This window comes from Phalacrocorax carbo, chromosome 19, assembly GCF_963921805.1.
Source record: "Phalacrocorax carbo chromosome 19, bPhaCar2.1, whole genome shotgun sequence".
Lineage (NCBI taxonomy): Eukaryota > Metazoa > Chordata > Aves > Suliformes > Phalacrocoracidae > Phalacrocorax > Phalacrocorax carbo.
Window position 1 is genome coordinate 8,368,913 of NC_087531.1, and position 19,038 is coordinate 8,387,950.

General features: G+C 64.0%; 4 protein-coding genes across 4 annotated transcripts; all 4 read right to left on the bottom strand.

Moving 5' to 3' along the window:
- Positions 1–2,212: 2,212 nt before the first annotated feature.
- On the bottom strand, positions 2,213–4,097 carry LOC135316470 (proline-rich protein 22-like). The gene is made up of 3 exons (XM_064469925.1): positions 3,995–4,097; positions 3,798–3,902; positions 2,213–3,375 (listed from the first exon to the last, which is right to left on the bottom strand). Exons 1-3 carry the CDS (start codon positions 4,095–4,097, stop codon positions 2,213–2,215), a joined length of 1,371 nt encoding a protein of 456 aa, XP_064325995.1.
- A 3,060-nt stretch (positions 4,098–7,157) lies between these two features.
- On the bottom strand, positions 7,158–9,042 carry LOC135316471 (proline-rich protein 22-like). The gene is made up of 3 exons (XM_064469927.1): positions 8,940–9,042; positions 8,743–8,847; positions 7,158–8,320 (listed from the first exon to the last, which is right to left on the bottom strand). The coding sequence occupies exons 1-3, from the start codon at positions 9,040–9,042 to the stop codon at positions 7,158–7,160; spliced, it is 1,371 nt and encodes a 456-aa protein (XP_064325997.1).
- Positions 9,043–12,103: 3,061 nt separating this feature from the next.
- Positions 12,104–13,988, bottom strand: LOC135316472 (proline-rich protein 22-like). The gene is made up of 3 exons (XM_064469928.1): positions 13,886–13,988; positions 13,689–13,793; positions 12,104–13,266 (listed from the first exon to the last, which is right to left on the bottom strand). Exons 1-3 carry the CDS (start codon positions 13,986–13,988, stop codon positions 12,104–12,106), a joined length of 1,371 nt encoding a protein of 456 aa, XP_064325998.1.
- A 3,061-nt stretch (positions 13,989–17,049) lies between these two features.
- On the bottom strand, positions 17,050–18,934 carry LOC135316473 (proline-rich protein 22-like). The gene is made up of 3 exons (XM_064469929.1): positions 18,832–18,934; positions 18,635–18,739; positions 17,050–18,212 (listed from the first exon to the last, which is right to left on the bottom strand). Exons 1-3 carry the CDS (start codon positions 18,932–18,934, stop codon positions 17,050–17,052), a joined length of 1,371 nt encoding a protein of 456 aa, XP_064325999.1.
- Positions 18,935–19,038: the final 104 nt, after the last annotated feature.

Below are 19,038 nucleotides of genomic sequence, written 5' to 3' on the forward strand. Positions count from 1 at the left end.
ACAGTCATGATCCAACTGGTTTCTTTGGAGCGGTGGTACAGTCACCTCTTGCTCCCAAGAGTTTAAAGGGGGCAAAGCGTCGGTGAGTTTAATACCCAGCGTGGATCATCATTCTTCAAGTGTCTTTCAGCTGTTATCGTTCGCAATCAGTCAACAGTCGACCTACCACGAACTATCAACCCTGCAGCAATCTTCAACATTCGAACGGTGACTAACAGTAGCAACGAGCAAACATACGAACATCATCCTGGGGTTGTGTTGGGACATCCATCTCCCATAGGGATAGGGTTTGAAGGGGGAATGTCAAGTGCCTGGGTGCAGACTGGGGGCGTGGCCATTTCACACATGGCATTTAGGGCAGCGTTAGCCTCAGGGACAGCTTTTAAGGGAGCGACCCCTTCACAGCGGACACGGATTTCCGTAGCGTGCTCTTAATACAGCTGATAATAATACAAACTACCACAATTACGATGATGACCGTTAGCAAAGACTGAGGGAGGCTACTTAGCCTCCCCAACAGGGAAATCCCAAACGCACTGAAAACTTTCCCCAGGCACTTAGTCCCTAGCGCAGTGGGCATTTCTCTGGTGTCTTTGGCCATTCTCTTCACCTCGTTCATCTGTTCTCGTAGTGGCACTGAAACGTGTGCCATGTGGACGCAACTGTCACCTCCTGATAGCTTCAGCTTCCCGCATACGCCTTTCTCCCTCGGCAGGAGGAAGTCTAACACAGCTCAGATTTGAGCAGTCGTCTTGCTGGTTTCTTGCAGTCGATGCTTTAAGAGGCCTAGGCTATCATGTGCAGAGTTTGTTAGTGCCTCTAGCTGCAGGCTTGGGTCTAGGAGAGAGTGTTTCGGACTGGAGGGATCCCGATTCCAAAGACTGCGCGCGGTGGCGGTGCAGCTGGTGCAGGGGACAGGAGTGTTGGGGCGAGGACGATGCTCGGGGCGGGCGAGCGTGCGAGATGAGACGGTGAGCGGCAGCATCCCCGGGAGCTGCGCCGTGCCATGCTGATGGCACCGGGACTGCGCCCGTGCAGGCCCCAACGGGACTCCTAACGCCCCAGCGGCATCACTGGGACTGCCCGAAGGAAGGGGCTTATCCCCTACGACTGCCGGTGCCGGGGGCTGCTCTGACGGGACCTCAGCCCGCACCTTCTGCAAGACCCACCCGCAAAGCTGAGGCGGCTCCCCAAAGTCGCCGTTGGCTGCACTGGGCCCACGTTGCAGCAATAAAGAGGGACGAAGCTTCGGGGCACTTTCTGGCCAATGCCATGTCTTGTCATTATTCTTACTGGTTCCCCCTCTCCCAACCCCGCCTCCTTCCTGGTGTTGCAGCTGCCCACGGCGGAGCCCGAGAAGGGGAGGAGGGTCCCTGCCTGGCCTGCAGCTCCCTCCCTCGCCATTCTTGGTGTCGTTTGGGGACCTTTTGGTGCGGCAGTGAGGCAAAGGTGTGCTTCGGGGCTGCGCACAGTGGGCCCCGAGGAAGGGCGCGATTGTCTTGCGGGCCTTTGAGGGCCTTTGCAGCGAGCCCTGTCCCTGCTGGAGGGGACGCCGGTCGTGCTCAAGACGAAGGCCTTGCAGGCCCTGTTGGGGGGGGTGTGCCCTCCCCGGCCCCCGAGCTCTGCCCTTGTCGCAGAGGCTCTGGGTGTCCGCAAGGAGCCGAGGGGGAGCCCTCGCCCTCCCCCTCTTCTTTATCTAGTGAGGCTCAGGGAAGCTGTAGCCCTCCATGTGGTACGGAACCCTTGTCCCAGGGGCTCTGTGCTGCTTTCCGTGTGGGGCCGTGTCTGTGAGTCCTGCAGGGCCCCGACTGTCGTGGCTCCCCCACCAAAGGGCCGCCCCCCCTGGGGAAGGGGACAGGGGAGTCCCCCACCACCATTGCCTGCTCTGCTGGCGGTGACTCGTCCCTGGGGGAGGCTCGGTGCCCTTTGGGGCTTGCTGGCTGTGATCTGGGGCTCAGCGGGGCTTTTGCACCCCTTGGGTGCCATTTCCCCATGGCCCCTGTGCTCCCTCCCCCTCCCACGCAGGCACAGAGCCGTTCTGGAGAAACAACTTTTAATGGAAAAAAACACAAGGCAACAGGTAAAATCAAAGCTACCCTACCCCACCCACCCTCCAACAGCCTCCCCGCCCTCCGCCCCTAAACACCACCCCCACTCCCCCGCCCTCCACCTCAGCCCCACGCTGCATCTAATCCCCGCCATGCCACCCCCTCTAATCCCGCCCTGCCACCCGCGTGCTGCCTGCCAGAGCCCTGCGCTTGCTGGCGGCCTTTGGCAAGGGGCTCTTCCCCCGCTTCTTGCCCCGTGCCCCTGCCATGGCAGGCTGGGGCCCTGGCAGCTCCCTCCCCGCATCCCCCCACGGCTCCTGCAGCTCCAGCCCGATGCTCTGGACAAACTCTTCCAGGCTCAGGGTGGCGTCGGCGGTCTCGGGGACGCTGTAGTCAGGGCTGAGCAGCTCCTCGGGCAGAGCGAGTGAGGCGAGGTCGCAGGGGGGGATGCCTGCGCTGGTGGCACCAGGGTCCCCAGGCGTGGGGCCGCTGCTGGGACCCTCCGGGCTGATCCCCGACTCGTCCACGGAGCAGCCAAAGAACCTGAGGGCCTCGTGGAGAGGCACCTCATCAGGCAGCGCAAGGTCAGCGGCCGGGTCTCCCAGAGGCTGGTTGTGGGGAGCAGCAGAGGGGCTGGTGTGGACGTGGGTGCCCAGGGGGATGTTGGTGCCCGGGTGTGCCCCCGCGGGGGTGCCGCTGACAGCGATGTTGGTGTGTGCTGGCTGCCCCTCGGCGTGCTCATAGGCGGGGATGGCCGTCGGCGAGATCGGGGAGGCTGTGGCCACCGCTCCAGCCTCTGCGCAGGTGCCACCGGGGTCCCCAGGCATGGGGCCGCTGCTGGGCCCTCCCTGGCTGAGCCCCTCCGCATCCAGGGAGCAACCAAGGAGCCTTAGGGCCTCTTCAAGAAGCTCCTTGTCAGAGACTCCAAGGCCAGCAGCTGGGTCCCCAAGACCTTGGTTGTGGGTGGCAGTCGAGGGGCTGGTGGGGACGTTGGTGCCTGGTGGCATGTTGCATGCCGAGGGTGCAGCCGTGCCTTCAGCGTGCTGGAGGCCAGAGCTGGACGGCGGCTGCACCGGGGAGGCTGGGGCCACCGCTCTCCTCTGCTCTTGGTAGGGGGCGTGGTGTTGGGGTTGGCCGTGGGGGGTGCGTGGGGCTGCCCAGGCCAGGCAGGTCGCGCAGCCCCCGGGGCCCCAGAGGCCAGCACCCGGCAGAGAAGCGGCACCGTGGGCGAGCGTGGCGGTGGCCCGTGGAAGCAGGCTGGTGGTTGTGCGCTGCATGTGGAACGCCCGCGGGTCGAAGAAGCAGCCCCGTGGAGGCCTCTGCAGCCCTGTGGGGGTGAGTGGGAGCCGTGTTGGTCCACGGGGACCCTGCAGGGGCACCTGCTGAGCCAGCCCCCATTGCCTGTAGCCCCCGTCTCTGCACCAGGTACGTTAGGAGCTTGTGGCCGGGGCGCTCCCCGCCTCTGGGGTGATCTGCTGTGCCGGCAAGGTGGGCTTGGAAACTGGGGAGGAGGTTCAGTTTGAGAGGGTGAAATGGGAGGGATGTCCCCAAGCCTTTGGGGAATTCTCTGGAAATTGGATGCGGTGGGCTCCCGTCAGCCAGGGGAGGGCAGCGATGCTCACTCAGGCTTGCTGAAGGCCTGTGCCATATCTGCCGGGGGGCTGGGGATGGTGGTGGGGGGGCTGAAGGTGCCCGTGGGTCGGGGATGCTGAAGGTGTTGGGGTGGCCGAGCAGAGAGGGGTGCCGTACCTGCTGGTGGTGCCTGTGGGGCGTGGGTTGCCACCGCCGGTGGGGGTGCCCAGGCTGCGGGGAAGGGCTGCTCCTGCGCGGGCAGTGGGCACAGGTTGGCTGAGCCTGAAAGAGAGACAGGAGCGATGGCCGGTGGTGAGCTCCGCTCTTGCCCCCAGGAGTGGTCCCCGGGCTGCAGGGCTGGGCTCGTTGCCTACCTGGTGGGGAGAAGGTTTCGGGGAGTACAAAAGTGTGGAGGAGCCGGGGTGCCGGGGCGGCACGGGAGCCGCGCGGTGGGAGCCCCAGTGGTGGCCGCGCCATGGTTCGTTGTGGTTGTTGGCCTCTAAGGAGACTCTGGGGTCTCCCGGGACAGAACGTGTCGGCTGTCCGTGTTCCGCCATGCCCCTAGAGCCTCCCCAGCTCCTCCTGGGGAGGGAAAGGGTTAAGGGGGGCTGGGGTGCCCCCGATGTGTTGCGGGTTCATCAGCTGTCAGTGGCGGTGGGTACAAGTGGCTGTTTCTGGAAGCCTTTGGTCCCTTTGCGGAGCTGGGCTCTCCTTGGGATTCGCGGTCCCCGGTGGAACGAGTCCCACGCCTGGAGTGCTGGGATGGCGGGTAGGGGCTCTTCAGGAGGGGTGGGCAGGGCAGGCGAGGTGGCGGTGCCGACGTGGATGGTGGAAAGGGAGGGGTTTGATGGTGCAGCCCTTGCAGTCAGCGGTGCTGTGGTCGGGAGGCTGCGGGGGAGGACCAGGCAGGTGGCAGCCAAGGCAGCTGTTGGAGTGGCTGTGTGCTGCCGATGGCCCAGCCGGCATGCCGGCAGCGGGGAGTTAGCCTATAGGTGATTAGGAGGAATCTGTGGCCTGGGAGCCAGGCTTCCACTTGCCAGGCATCACCTGGGAATGCCATCCTGCTGTGAGGAGCAGGCCTGGAAAAATCCTGGACTTTGCTGGGGAGAAGTCGTTTTCACACATCCTCAGGGATCCCCCGGGAAAGAGGCCCTCCTCGACTTGCTGGTTGTGAATGGAGGAGGGCTGGTGGGAGAAGGGATGGTCTTGGCCACAGTGATGGTGAAGCGGTTGAGTTGCAAACGGTCCGTGTAATGAGAAAGAAGGAGAGCAGAGTTGCTCCCCTGGCTTTTGAGAGAGCAAACGTCAAGCTCACCTCGCAACCACAGTCATGATCCAACTGGTTTCTTTGGAGCGGTGGTACAGTCACCTCTTGCTCCCAAGAGTTTAAAGGGGGCAAAGCGTCGGTGAGTTTAATACCCAGCGTGGATCATCATTCTTCAAGTGTCTTTCAGCTGTTATCGTTCGCAATCAGTCAACAGTCGACCTACCACGAACTATCAACCCTGCAGCAATCTTCAACATTCGAACGGTGACTAACAGTAGCAACGAGCAAACATACGAACATCATCCTGGGGTTGTGTTGGGACATCCATCTCCCATAGGGATAGGGTTTGAAGGGGGAATGTCAAGTGCGTGGGTGCAGACTGGGGGCGTGGCCATTTCACACATGGCATTTAGGGCAGCGTTAGCCTCAGGGACAGCTTTTAAGGGAGCGACTCCTTCACAGCGGACACGGATTTCCGTAGCGTGCTCTTAATACAGCTGATAATAATACAAACTACCACAATTACGATGATGACCGTTAGCAAAGACTGAGGGAGGCTACTTAGCCTCCCCAACAGGGAAATCCCAAACGCACTGAAAACTTTCCCCAGGCACTTAGTCCCTAGCGCAGTGGGCATTTCTCTGGTGTCTTTGGCCATTCTCTTCACCTCGTTCATCTGTTCTCGTAGCGGCACTGAAACGTGTGCCATGTGGACGCAACTGTCACCTCCCGATAGCTTCAGCTTCCCGCATACGCCTTTCTCCCTCGGCAGGAGGAAGTCTAACACAGCTCAGATTTGAGCAGTCGTCTTGCTGGTTTCTTGCAGTCGATGCTTTAAGAGGCCTAGGCTATCATGTGCAGAGTTTGTTAGTGCCTCTAGCTGCAGGCTTGGGTCTAGGAGAGAGTGTTTCGGACTGGAGGGATCCCGATTCCAAAGACTGCGCGCGGTGGCGGTGCAGCTGGTGCAGGGGACAGGAGTGTTGGGGCGAGGACGATGCTCGGGGCGGGCGAGCGTGCGAGATGAGACGGTGAGCGGCAGCATCCCCGGGAGCTGCGCCGTGCCATGCTGATGGCACCGGGACTGCGCCCGTGCAGGCCCCAACGGGACTCCTAACGCCCCAGCGGCATCACTGGGACTGCCCGAAGGAAGGGGCTTATCCCCTACGACTGCCGGTGCCGGGGGCTGCTCTGACGGGACCTCAGCCCGCACCTTCTGCAAGACCCACCCGCAAAGCTGAGGCGGCTCCCCAAAGTCGCCGTTGGCTGCACTGGGCCCACGTTGCAGCAATAAAGAGGGACGAAGCTTCGGGGCACTTTCTGGCCAATGCCATGTCTTGTCATTATTCTTACTGGTTCCCCCTCTCCCAACCCCGCCTCCTTCCTGGTGTTGCAGCTGCCCACGGCGGAGCCCGAGAAGGGGAGGAGGGTCCCTGCCTGGCCTGCAGCTCCCTCCCTCGCCATTCTTGGTGTCGTTTGGGGACCTTTTGGTGCGGCAGTGAGGCAAAGGTGTGCTTCGGGGCTGCGCACAGTGGGCCCCGAGGAAGGGCGCGATTGTCTTGCGGGCCTTTGAGGGCCTTTGCAGCGAGCCCTGTCCCTGCTGGAGGGGACGCCGGTCGTGCTCAAGACGAAGGCCTTGCAGGCCCTGTTGGGGGGGGGTGTGCCCTCCCCGGCCCCCGAGCTCTGCCCTTGTCGCAGAGGCTCTGGGTGTCCACCAGGAGCCGAGGGGGAGCCCTCGCCCTCCCCCTCTTCTTTATCTAGTGAGGCTCAGGGAAGCTGTAGCCCTCCATGTGGTACGGAACCCTTGTCCCAGGGGCTCTGTGCTGCTTTCCGTGTGGGGCCGTGTCTGTGAGTCCTGCAGGGCCCCGACTGTCGTGGCTCCCCCACCAAAGGGCCGCCCCCCCTGGGGAAGGGGACAGGGGAGTCCCCCACCACCATTGCCTGCTCTGCTGGCGGTGACTCGTCCCTGGGGGAGGCTCGGTGCCCTTTGGGGCTTGCTGGCTGTGATGTGGGGCTCAGCGGGGCTTTTGCACCCCTTGGGTGCCATTTCCCCATGGCCCCTGTGCTCCCTCCCCCTCCCACGCAGGCACAGAGCCGTTCTGGAGAAACAACTTTTAATGGAAAAAAACACAAGGCAACAGGTAAAATCAAAGCTACCCTACCCCACCCACCCTCCAACAGCCTCCCCGCCCTCCGCCCCTAAACACCACCCCCACTCCCCCGCCCTCCACCTCAGCCCCACGCTGCATCTAATCCCCGCCATGCCACCCCCTCTAATCCCGCCCTGCCACCCGCGTGCTGCCTGCCAGAGCCCTGCGCTTGCTGGCGGCCTTTGGCAAGGGGCTCTTCCCCCGCTTCTTGCCCCGTGCCCCTGCCATGGCAGGCTGGGGCCCTGGCAGCTCCCTCCCCGCATCCCCCCACGGCTCCTGCAGCTCCAGCCCGATGCTCTGGACAAACTCTTCCAGGCTCAGGGTGGCGTCGGCGGTCTCGGGGACGCTGTAGTCAGGGCTGAGCAGCTCCTCGGGCAGAGCGAGTGAGGCGAGGTCGCAGGGGGGGATGCCTGCGCTGGTGGCACCAGGGTCCCCAGGCGTGGGGCCGCTGCTGGGACCCTCCGGGCTGATCCCCGACTCGTCCATGGAGCAGCCAAAGAACCTGAGGGCCTCGTGGAGAGGCACCTCATCGGGCAGCGCAAGGTCAGCGGCCGGGTCTCCCAGCGGCTGGTTGTGGGGAGCAGCAGAGGGGCTGGTGTGGACGTGGGTGCCCAGGGGGATGTTGGTGCCCGGGTGTGCCCCCGCGGGGGTGCCGCTGACAGCGATGTTGGTGTGTGCTGGCTGCCCCTCGGCGTGCTCATAGGCGGGGATGGCCGTCGGCGAGATCGGGGAGGCTGTGGCCACCGCTCCAGCCTCTGCGCAGGTGCCACCGGGGTCCCCAGGCATGGGGCCGCTGCTGGGCCCTCCCTGGCTGAGCCCCTCCGCATCCAGGGAGCAACCAAGGAGCCTTAGGGCCTCTTCAAGAAGCTCCTTGTCAGAGACTCCAAGGCCAGCAGCTGGGTCCCCAAGACCTTGGTTGTGGGTGGCAGTCGAGGGGCTGGTGGGGACGTTGGTGCCTGGTGGCATGTTGCATGCCGAGGGTGCAGCCGTGCCTTCAGCGTGCTGGAGGCCAGAGCTGGACGGCGGCTGCACCGGGGAGGCTGGGGCCACCGCTCTCCTCTGCTCTTGGTAGGGGGCGTGGTGTTGGGGTTGGCCGTGGGGGGTGCGTGGGGCTGCCCAGGCCAGGCAGGTCGCGCAGCCCCCGGGGCCCCAGAGGCCAGCACCCGGCAGAGAAGCGGCACCGTGGGCGAGCGTGGCGGTGGCCCGTGGAAGCAGGCTGGTGGTTGTGCGCCGCATGTGGAACGCCCGCGGGTTGAAGAAGCAGCCCCGTGGAGGCCTCTGCAGCCCTGTGGGGGTGAGTGGGAGCCGTGTTGGTCCACGGGGACCCTGCAGGGGCACCTGCTGAGCCAGCCCCCATTGCCTGTAGCCCCCGTCTCTGCACCAGGTACGTTAGGAGCTTGTGGCCGGGGCGCTCCCCGCCTCTGGGGTGATCTGCTGTGCCGGCAAGGTGGGCTTGGAAACTGGGGAGGAGGTTCAGTTTGAGAGGGTGAAATGGGAGGGATGTCCCCAAGCCTTTGGGGAATTCTCTGGAAATTGGATGCGGTGGGCTCCCGTCAGCCAGGGGAGGGCAGCGATGCTCACTCAGGCTTGCTGAAGGCCTGTGCCATATCTGCCGGGGGGCTGGGGATGGTGGTGGGGGGGCTGAAGGTGCCCGTGGGTCGGGGATGCTGAAGGTGTTGGGGTGGCCGAGCAGAGAGGGGTGCCGTACCTGCTGGTGGTGCCTGTGGGGCGTGGGTTGCCACCGCCGGTGGGGGTGCCCAGGCTGCGGGGAAGGGCTGCTCCTGCGCGGGCAGTGGGCACAGGTTGGCTGAGCCTGAAAGAGAGACAGGAGCGATGGCCGGTGGTGAGCTCCGCTCTTGCCCCCAGGAGTGGTCCCCGGGCTGCAGGGCTGGGCTCGTTGCCTACCTGGTGGGGAGAAGGTTTCGGGGAGTACAAAAGTGTGGAGGAGCCGGGGTGCCGGGGCGGCACGGGAGCCGCGCGGTGGGAGCCCCAGTGGTGGCCGCGCCATGGTTCGTTGTGGTTGTTGGCCTCTAAGGAGACTCTGGGGTCTCCCGGGACAGAACGTGTCGGCTGTCCGTGTTCCGCCATGCCCCTAGAGCCTCCCCAGCTCCTCCTGGGGAGGGAAAGGGTTAAGGGGGGCTGGGGTGCCCCCGATGTGTTGTGGGTTCATCAGCTGTCAGCGGCGGTGGGTACAAGTGGCTGTTTCTGGAAGCCTTTGGTCCCTTTGCGGAGCTGGGCTCTCCTTGGGATTCGCGGTCCCCGGTGGAACGAGCCCCACGCCTGGAGTGCTGGGATGGCGGGTAGGGGCTCTTCAGGAGGGGTGGGCAGGGCAGGCGAGGTGGCGGTGCCGACGTGGATGGTGGAAAGGGAGGGGTTTGATGGTGCAGCCCTTGCAGTCAGCGGTGCTGTGGTCGGGAGGCTGCGGGGGAGGACCAGGCGGGTGGCAGCCAAGGCAGCTGTTGGAGTGGCTGTGTGCTGCCGATGGCCCAGCCGGCATGCCGGCAGCGGGGAGTTAGCCTATAGGTGATTAGGAGGAATCTGTGGCCTGGGAGCCAGGCTTCCACTTGCCAGGCATCAGCCGGGAATGCCATCCTGCTGTGAGGAGCAGGCCTGGAAAAATCCTGGACTTTGCTGGGGAGAAGTCGTTTTCACACATCCTCAGGGATCCCCCCGGGAAAGAGGCCCTCCTCGACTTGCTGGTTGTGAATGGAGGAGGGCTGCTGGGAGAAGGGATGGTCTTGGCCGCAGTGATGGTGAAGCGGTTGAGTTGAAAACGGTCCGTGTAATGAGAAAGAAGGAGAGCAGAGTTGCTCCCCTGGCTTTTGAGAGAGCAAACGTCAAGCTCACCTCGCAACCACAGTCATGATCCAACTGGTTTCTTTGGAGCGGTGGTACAGTCACCTCTTGCTCCCAAGAGTTTAAAGGGGGCAAAGCGTCGGTGAGTTTAATACCCAGCGTGGATCATCATTCTTCAAGTGTCTTTCAGCTGTTATCGTTCGCAATCAGTCAACAGTCGACCTACCACGAACTATCAACCCTGCAGCAATCTTCAACATTCGAACGGTGACTAACAGTAGCAACGAGCAAACATACGAACATCATCCTGGGGTTGTGTTGGGACATCCATCTCCCATAGGGATAGGGTTTGAAGGGGGAATGTCAAGTGCGTGGGTGCAGACTGGGGGCGTGGCCATTTCACACATGGCATTTAGGGCAGCGTTAGCCTCAGGGACAGCTTTTAAGGGAGCGACTCCTTCACAGCGGACACGGATTTCCGTAGCGTGCTCTTAATACAGCTGATAATAATACAAACTACCACAATTACGATGATGACCGTTAGCAAAGACTGAGGGAGGCTACTTAGCCTCCCCAACAGGGAAATCCCAAACGCACTGAAAACTTTCCCCAGGCACTTAGTCCCTAGCGCAGTGGGCATTTCTCTGGTGTCTTTGGCCATTCTCTTCACCTCATTCATCTGTTCTCGTAGTGGCACTGAAACGTGTGCCATGTGGACGCAACTGTCACCTCCCGATAGCTTCAGCTTCCCGCATACGCCTTTCTCCCTCGGCAGGAGGAAGTCTAACACAGCTCAGATTTGAGCAGTCGTCTTGCTGGTTTCTTGCAGTCGATGCTTTAAGAGGCCTAGGCTATCATGTGCAGAGTTTGTTAGTGCCTCTAGCTGCAGGCTTGGGTCTAGGAGAGAGTGTTTCGGACTGGAGGGATCCCGATTCCAAAGATTGCGCGCGGTGGCGGTGCAGCTGGTGCAGGGGACAGGAGTGTTGGGGCGAGGACGATGCTCGGGGCGGGCGAGCGTGCGAGATGAGACGGTGAGCGGCAGCATCCCCGGGAGCTGCGCCGTGCCATGCTGATGGCACCGGGACTGCGCCCGTGCAGGCCCCAACGGGACTCCTAACGCCCCAGCGGCATCACTGGGACTGCCCGAAGGAAGGGGCTTATCCCCTACGACTGCCGGTGCCGGGGGCTGCTCTGACGGGACCTCAGCCCGCACCTTCTGCAAGACCCACCCGCAAAGCTGAGGCGGCTCCCCAAAGTCGCCGTTGGCTGCACTGGGCCCACGTTGCAGCAATAAAGAGGGACGAAGCTTCGGGGCACTTTCTGGCCAATGCCATGTCTTGTCATTATTCTTACTAGTTCCCCCTCTCCCAACCCCGCCTCCTTCCTGGTGTTGCAGCTGCCCACGGCGGAGCCCGAGAAGGGGAGGAGGGTCCCTGCCTGGCCTGCAGCTCCCTCCCTCGCCATTCTTGGTGTCGTTTGGGGACCTTTTGGTGCGGCAGTGAGGCAAAGGTGTGCTTCGGGGCTGCGCACAGTGGGCCCCGAGGAAGGGCGCGATTGTCTTGCGGGCCTTTGAGGGCCTTTGCAGCGAGCCCTGTCCCTGCTGGAGGGGACGCCGGTCGTGCTCAAGACGAAGGCCTTGCAGGCCCTGTTGGGGGGGGGTGTGCCCTCCCCGGCCCCCGAGCTCTGCCCTTGTCGCAGAGGCTCTGGGTGTCCGCCAGGAGCCGAGGGGGAGCCCTCGCCCTCCCCCTCTTCTTTATCTCGTGAGGCTCAGGGAAGCTGTAGCCCTCCATGTGGTACGGAACCCTTGTCCCAGGGGCTCTGTGCTGCTTTCCGTGTGGGGCCGTGTCTGTGAGTCCTGCAGGGCCCCGACTGTCGTGGCTCCCCCACCAAAGGGCCGCCCCCCCTGGGGAAGGGGACAGGGGAGTCCCCCACCACCATTGCCTGCTCTGCTGGCGGTGACTCGTCCCTGGGGGAGGCTCGGTGCCCTTTGGGGCTTGCTGGCTGTGATCTGGGGCTCAGCGGGGCTTTTGCACCCCTTGGGTGCCATTTCCCCGTGGCCCCTGTGCTCCCTCCCCCTCCCACGCAGGCACAGAGCCGTTCTGGAGAAACAACTTTTAATGGAAAAAAACACAAGGCAACAGGCAAAATCAAAGCTACCCTACCCCACCCACCCTCCAACAGCCTCCCCGCCCTCCGCCCCTAAACACCACCCCCACTCCCCCGCCCTCCACCTCAGCCCCACGCTGCATCTAATCCCCGCCTTGCCACCCCCTCTAATCCCGCCCTGCCACCCGCGTGCTGCCTGCCAGAGCCCTGCGCTTGCTGGCGGCCTTTGGCAAGGGGCTCTTCCCCCGCTTCTTGCCCCGTGCCCCTGCCATGGCAGGCTGGGGCCCTGGCAGCTCCCTCCCCGCATCCCCCCACGGCTCCTGCAGCTCCAGCCCGATGCTCTGGACAAACTCTTCCAGGCTCAGGGTGGCGTCGGCGGTCTCAGGGACGCTGTAGTCAGGGCTGAGCAGCTCCTCGGGCAGAGCGAGTGAGGCGAGGTCGCAGGGGGGGATGCCTGCGCTGGCGGCACCAGGGTCCCCAGGCATGGGGCCGCTGCTGGGACCCTCCGGGCTGATCCCCGACTCGTCCATGGAGCAGCCAAAGAACCTGAGGGCCTCGTGGAGAGGCACCTCATCGGGCAGCGCAAGGTCAGCGGCCGGGTCTCCCAGAGGCTGGTTGTGGGGAGCAGCAGAGGGGCTGGTGTGGACGTGGGTGCCCAGGGGGATGTTGGTGCCCGGGTGTGCCCCCGCGGGGGTGCCGCTGACAGCGATGTTGGTGTGTGCTGGCTGCCCCTCGGCGTGCTCATAGGCGGGGATGGCCGTCGGCGAGATCGGGGAGGCTGTGGCCACCGCTCCAGCCTCTGCGCAGGTGCCACCGGGGTCCCCAGGCATGGGGCCGCTGCTGGGCCCTCCCTGGCTGAGCCCCTCCGCATCCAGGGAGCAACCAAGGAGCCTTAGGGCCTCTTCAAGAAGCTCCTTGTCAGAGACTCCAAGGCCAGCAGCTGGGTCCCCAAGACCTTGGTTGTGGGTGGCAGCAGAGGGGCTGGTGGGGACGTTGGTGCCTGGTGGCATGTTGCATGCCGAGGGTGCAGCCGTGCCTTCAGCGTGCTGGAGGCCAGAGCTGGACGGCGGCTGCACCGGGGAGGCTGGGGCCACCGCTCTCCTCTGCTCTTGGTAGGGGGCGTGGTGTTGGGGTTGGCCGTGGGGGGTGCGTGGGGCTGCCCAGGCCAGGCAGGTCGCGCAGCCCCCGGGGCCCCAGAGGCCAGCACCCGGCAGAGAAGCGGCACCGTGGGCGAGCGTGGCGGTGGCCCGTGGAAGCAGGCTGGTGGTTGTGCGCTGCATGTGGAACGCCCGCGGGTCGAAGAAGCAGCCCCGTGGAGGCCTCTGCAGCCCTGTGGGGGTGAGTGGGAGCCGTGTTGGTCCACGGGGACCCTGCAGGGGCACCTGCTGAGCCAGCCCCCATTGCCTGTAGCCCCCGTCTCTGCACCAGGTACGTTAGGAGCTTGTGGCCGGGGCGCTCCCCGCCTCTGGGGTGATCTGCTGTGCCGGCAAGGTGGGCTTGGAAACTGGGGAGGAGGTTCAGTTTGAGAGGGTGAAATGGGAGGGATGTCCCCAAGCCTTTGGGGAATTCTCTGGAAATTGGATGCGGTGGGCTCCCGTCAGCCAGGGGAGGGCAGCGATGCTCACTCAGGCTTGCTGAAGGCCTGTGCCATATCTGCCGGGGGGCTGGGGATGGTGGTGGGGGGGCTGAAGGTGCCCGTGGGTCGGGGATGCTGAAGGTGTTGGGGTGGCCGAGCAGAGAGGGGTGCCGTACCTGCTGGTGGTGCCTGTGGGGCGTGGGTTGCCACCGCCGGTGGGGGTGCCCAGGCTGCGGGGAAGGGCTGCTCCTGCGCGGGCAGTGGGCACAGGTTGGCTGAGCCTGAAAGAGAGACAGGAGCGATGGCCGGTGGTGAGCTCCGCTCTTGCCCCCAGGAGTGGTCCCCGGGCTGCAGGGCTGGGCTCGTTGCCTACCTGGTGGGGAGAAGGTTTCGGGGAGTACAAAAGTGTGGAGGAGCCGGGGTGCCGGGGCGGCACGGGAGCCGCGCGGTGGGAGCCCCAGTGGTGGCCGCGCCATGGTTCGTTGTGGTTGTTGGCCTCTAAGGAGACTCTGGGGTCTCCCGGGACAGAACGTGTCGGCTGTCCGTGTTCCGCCATGCCCCTAGAGCCTCCCCAGCTCCTCCTGGGGAGGGAAAGGGTTAAGGGGGGCTGGGGTGCCCCCGATGTGTTGCGGGTTCATCAGCTGTCAGCGGCGGTGGGTACAAGTGGCTGTTTCTGGAAGCCTTTGGTCCCTTTGCGGAGCTGGGCTCTCCTTGGGATTCGCGGTCCCCGGTGGAACGAGTCCCACGCCTGGAGTGCTGGGATGGCGGGTAGGGGCTCTTCAGGAGGGGTGGGCAGGGCAGGCGAGGTGGCGGTGCCGACGTGGATGGTGGAAAGGGAGGGGTTTGATGGTGCAGCCCTTGCAGTCAGCGGTGCTGTGGTCGGGAGGCTGCGGGGGAGGACCAGGCGGGTGGCAGCCAAGGCAGCTGTTGGAGTGGCTGTGTGCTGCCGATGGCCCAGCCGGCATGCCGGCAGCGGGGAGTTAGCCTATAGGTGATTAGGAGGAATCTGTGGCCTGGGAGCCAGGCTTCCACTTGCCAGGCATCAGCCGGGAATGCCATCCTGCTGTGAGGAGCAGGCCTGGAAAAATCCTGGACTTTGCTGGGGAGAAGTCGTTTTCACACAGCCTCAGGGATCCCCCCGGGAAAGAGGCCCTCCTCGACTTGCTGGTTGTGAATGGAGGAGGGCTGCTGGGAGAAGGGATGGTCTTGGCCGCAGTGATGGTGAAGCGGTTGAGTTGAAAACGGTCCGTGTAATGAGAAAGAAGGAGAGCAGAGTTGCTCCCCTGGCTTTTGAGAGAGCAAACGTCAAGCTCACCTCGCAACCACAGTCATGATCCAACTGGTTTCTTTGGAGCGGTGGTACAGTCACCTCTTGCTCCCAAGAGTTTAAAGGGGGCAAAGCGTCGGTGAGTTTAATACCCAGCGTGGATCATCATTCTTCAAGTGTCTTTCAGCTGTTGTCGTTCGCAATCAGTCAACAGTCGACCTACCACGAACTATCAACCCTGCAGCAATCTTCAACATTCGAACGGTGACTAACAGTAGCAACGAGCAAACATACGAACATCATCCTGGGGTTGTGTTGGGACATCCATCTCCCATAGGGATAGGGTTTGAAGGGGGAATGTCAAGTGCGTGGGTGCAGACTGGGGGCGTGGCCATTTCACACATGGCATTTAGGGCAGCGTTAGCCTCAGGGACAGCTTTTAAGGGAGCGACTCCTTCACAGCGGACACGGATTTCCGTAGCGTGCTCTTAATACAGCTGATAATAATACAAACTACCACAATTACGATGATGACCGTTAGCAAAGACTGAGGGAGGCTACTTAGCCTCCCCAACAGGGAAATCCCAAACGCACTGAAAACTTTCCCCAGGCACTTAGTCCCTAGCGCAGTGGGCATTTCTCTGGTGTCTTTGGCCATTCTCTTCACCTCATTCATCTGTTCTCGTAGTGGCACTGAAACGTGTGCCATGTGGACGCAACTGTCACCTCCCGATAGCTTCAGCTTCCCGCATACGCCTTTCTCCCTCGGCAGGAGGAAGTCTAACACAGCTCAGATTTGAGCAGTCGTCTTGCTGGTTTCTTGCAGTCGATGCTTTAAGAGGCCTAGGCTATCATGTGCAGAGTTTGTTAGTGCCTCTAGCTGCAGGCTTGGGTCTAGGAGAGAGTGTTTCGGACTGGAGGGATCCCGATTCCAAAGATTGCGTGCGGTGGCGGTGCAGCTGGTGCAGGGGACAGGAGTGTTGGGGCGAGGACGATGCTCGGGGCGGGCGAGCGTGCGAGATGAGACGGTGAGCGGCAGCATCCCCGGGAGCTGCGCCGTGCCATGCTGATGGCACCGGGACTGCGCCCGTGCAGGCCCCAACGGGACTCCTAACGCCCCAGCGGCATCACTGGGACTGCCCGAAGGAAGGGGCTTATCCCCTACGACTGCCGGTGCCGGGGGCTGCTCTGACGGGACCTCAGCCCGCACCTTCTGCAAGACCCACCCGCAAAGCTGAGGCGGCTCCCCAAAGTCGCCGTTGGCTGCACTGGGCCCACGTTGCAGCAATAAAGAGGGATGAAGCTTCGGGGCACTTTCTGGCCAATGCCATGTCTTGTCATTATTCTTACTAGTTCCCCCTCTCCCAACCCCGCCTCCTTCCTGGTGTTGCAGCTGCCCACGGCGGAGCCCGAGAAGGGGAGGAGGGTCCCTGCCTGGCCTGCAGCTCCCTCCCTCGCCATTCTTGGTGTCGTTTGGGGACCTTTTGGTGCGGCAGTGAGGCAAAGGTGTGCTTCGGGGCTGCGCACAGTGGGCCCCGAGGAAGGGCGCGATTGTCTTGCGGGCCTTTGAGGGCCTTTGCAGCGAGCCCTGTCCCTGCTGGAGGGGACGCCGGTCGTGCTCAAGACGAAGGCCTTGCAGGCCCTGTTGGGGGGGGGTGTGCCCTCCCCGGCCCCCGAGCTCTGCCCTTGTCGCAGAGGCTCTGGGTGTCCGCCAGGAGCCGAGGGGGAGCCCTCGCCCTCCCCCTCTTCTTTATCTAGTGAGGCTCAGGGAAGCTGTAGCCCTCCATGTGGTACGGAACCCTTGTCCCAGGGGCTCTGTGCTGCTTTCCGTGTGGGGCCGTGTCTGTGAGTCCTGCAGGGCCCCGACTGTCGTGGCTCCCCCACCAAAGGGCCGCCCCCCCTGGGGAAGGGGACAGGGGAGTCCCCCACCACCATTGCCTGCTCTGCTGGCGGTGACTCGTCCCTGGGGGAGGCTCGGTGCCCTTTGGGGCTTGCTGGCTGTGATGTGGGGCTCAGCGGGGCTTTTGCACCCCTTGGGTGCCATTTCCCCGTGGCCCCTGTGCTCCCTCCCCCTCCCACGCAGGCACAGAGCCGTTCTGGAGAAACAACTTTTAATGGAAAAAAACACAAGGCAACAGGCAAAATCAAAGCTACCCTACCCCACCCACCCTCCAACAGCCTCCCCGCCCTCCGCCCCTAAACACCACCCCCACTCCCCCGCCCTCCACCTCAGCCCCACGCTGCATCTAATCCCCGCCTTGCCACCCCCTCTAATCCCGCCCTGCCACCCGCGTGCTGCCTGCCAGAGCCCTGCGCTTGCTGGCGGCCTTTGGCAAGGGGCTCTTCCCCCGCTTCTTGCCCCGTGCCCCTGCCATGGCAGGCTGGGGCCCTGGCAGCTCCCTCCCCGCATCCCCCCACGGCTCCTGCAGCTCCAGCCCGATGCTCTGGACAAACTCTTCCAGGCTCAGGGTGGCGTCGGCGGTCTCAGGGACGCTGTAGTCAGGGCTGAGCAGCTCCTCGGGCAGAGCGAGTGAGGCGAGGTCGCAGGGGGGGATGCCTGCGCTGGCGGCACCAGGGTCCCCAGGCATGGGGCCGCTGCTGGGACCCTCCGGGCTGATCCCCGACTCGTCCATGGAGCAGCCAAAGAACCTGAGGGCCTCGTGGAGAGGCACCTCATCGGGCAGCGCAAGGTCAGCGGCCGGGTCTCCCAGAGGCTGGTTGTGGGGAGCAGCAGAGGGGCTGGTGTGGACGTGGGTGCCCAGGGGGATGTTGGTGCCCGGGTGTGCCCCCGCGGGGGTGCCGCTGACAGCGATGTTGGTGTGTGCTGGCTGCCCCTCGGCGTGCTCATAGGCGGGGATGGCCGTCGGCGAGATCGGGGAGGCTGTGGCCACCGCTCCAGCCTCTGCGCAGGTGCCACCGGGGTCCCCAGGCATGGGGCCGCTGCTGGGCCCTCCCTGGCTGAGCCCCTCCGCATCCAGGGAGCAACCAAGGAGCCTTAGGGCCTCTTCAAGAAGCTCCTTGTCAGAGACTCCAAGGCCAGCAGCTGGGTCCCCAAGACCTTGGTTGTGGGTGGCAGCAGAGGGGCTGGTGGGGACGTTGGTGCCTGGTGGCATGTTGCATGCCGAGGGTGCAGCCGTGCCTTCAGCGTGCTGGAGGCCAGAGCTGGACGGCGGCTGCACCGGGGAGGCTGGGGCCACCGCTCTCCTCTGCTCTTGGTAGGGGGCGTGGTGTTGGGGTTGGCCGTGGGGGGTGCGTGGGGCTGCCCAGGCCAGGCAGGTCGCGCAGCCCCCGGGGCCCCAGAGGCCAGCACCCGGCAGAGAAGCGGCACCGTGGGCGAGCGTGGCGGTGGCCCGTGGAAGCAGGCTGGTGGTTGTGCGCTGCATGTGGAACGCCCGCGGGTCGAAGAAGCAGCCCCGTGGAGGCCTCTGCAGCCCTGTGGGGGTGAGTGGGAGCCGTGTTGGTCCACGGGGACCCTGCAGGGGCACCTGCTGAGCCAGCCCCCATTGCCTGTAGCCCCCGTCTCTGCACCAGGTACGTTAGGAGCTTGTGGCCGGGGCGCTCCCCGCCTCTGGGGTGATCTGCTGTGCCGGCAAGGTGGGCTTGGAAACTGGGGAGGAGGTTCAGTTTGAGAGGGTGAAATGGGAGGGATGTCCCCAAGCCTTTGGGGAATTCTCTGGAAATTGGATGCGGTGGGCTCCCGTCAGCCAGGGGAGGGCAGCGATGCTCACTCAGGCTTGCTGAAGGCCTGTGCCATATCTGCCGGGGGGCTGGGGATGGTGGTGGGGGGGCTGAAGGTGCCCGTGGGTCGGGGATGCTGAAGGTGTTGGGGTGGCCGAGCAGAGAGGGGTGCCGTACCTGCTGGTGGTGCCTGTGGGGCGTGGGTTGCCACCGCCGGTGGGGGTGCCCAGGCTGCGGGGAAGGGCTGCTCCTGCGCGGGCAGTGGGCACAGGTTGGCTGAGCCTGAAAGAGAGACAGGAGCGATGGCCGGTGGTGAGCTCCGCTCTTGCCCCCAGGAGTGGTCCCCGGGCTGCAGGGCTGGGCTCGTTGCCTACCTGGTGGGGAGAAGGTTTCGGGGAGTACAAAAGTGTGGAGGAGCCGGGTTGCCGGGGCGGCACGGGAGCCGCGCGGTGGGAGCCCCAGTGGTGGCCGCGCCATGGTTCGTTGTGGTTGTTGGCCTCTAAGGAGACTCTGGGGTCTCCCGGGACAGAACGTGTCGGCTGTCCGTGTTCCGCCATGCCCCTAGAGCCTCCCCAGCTCCT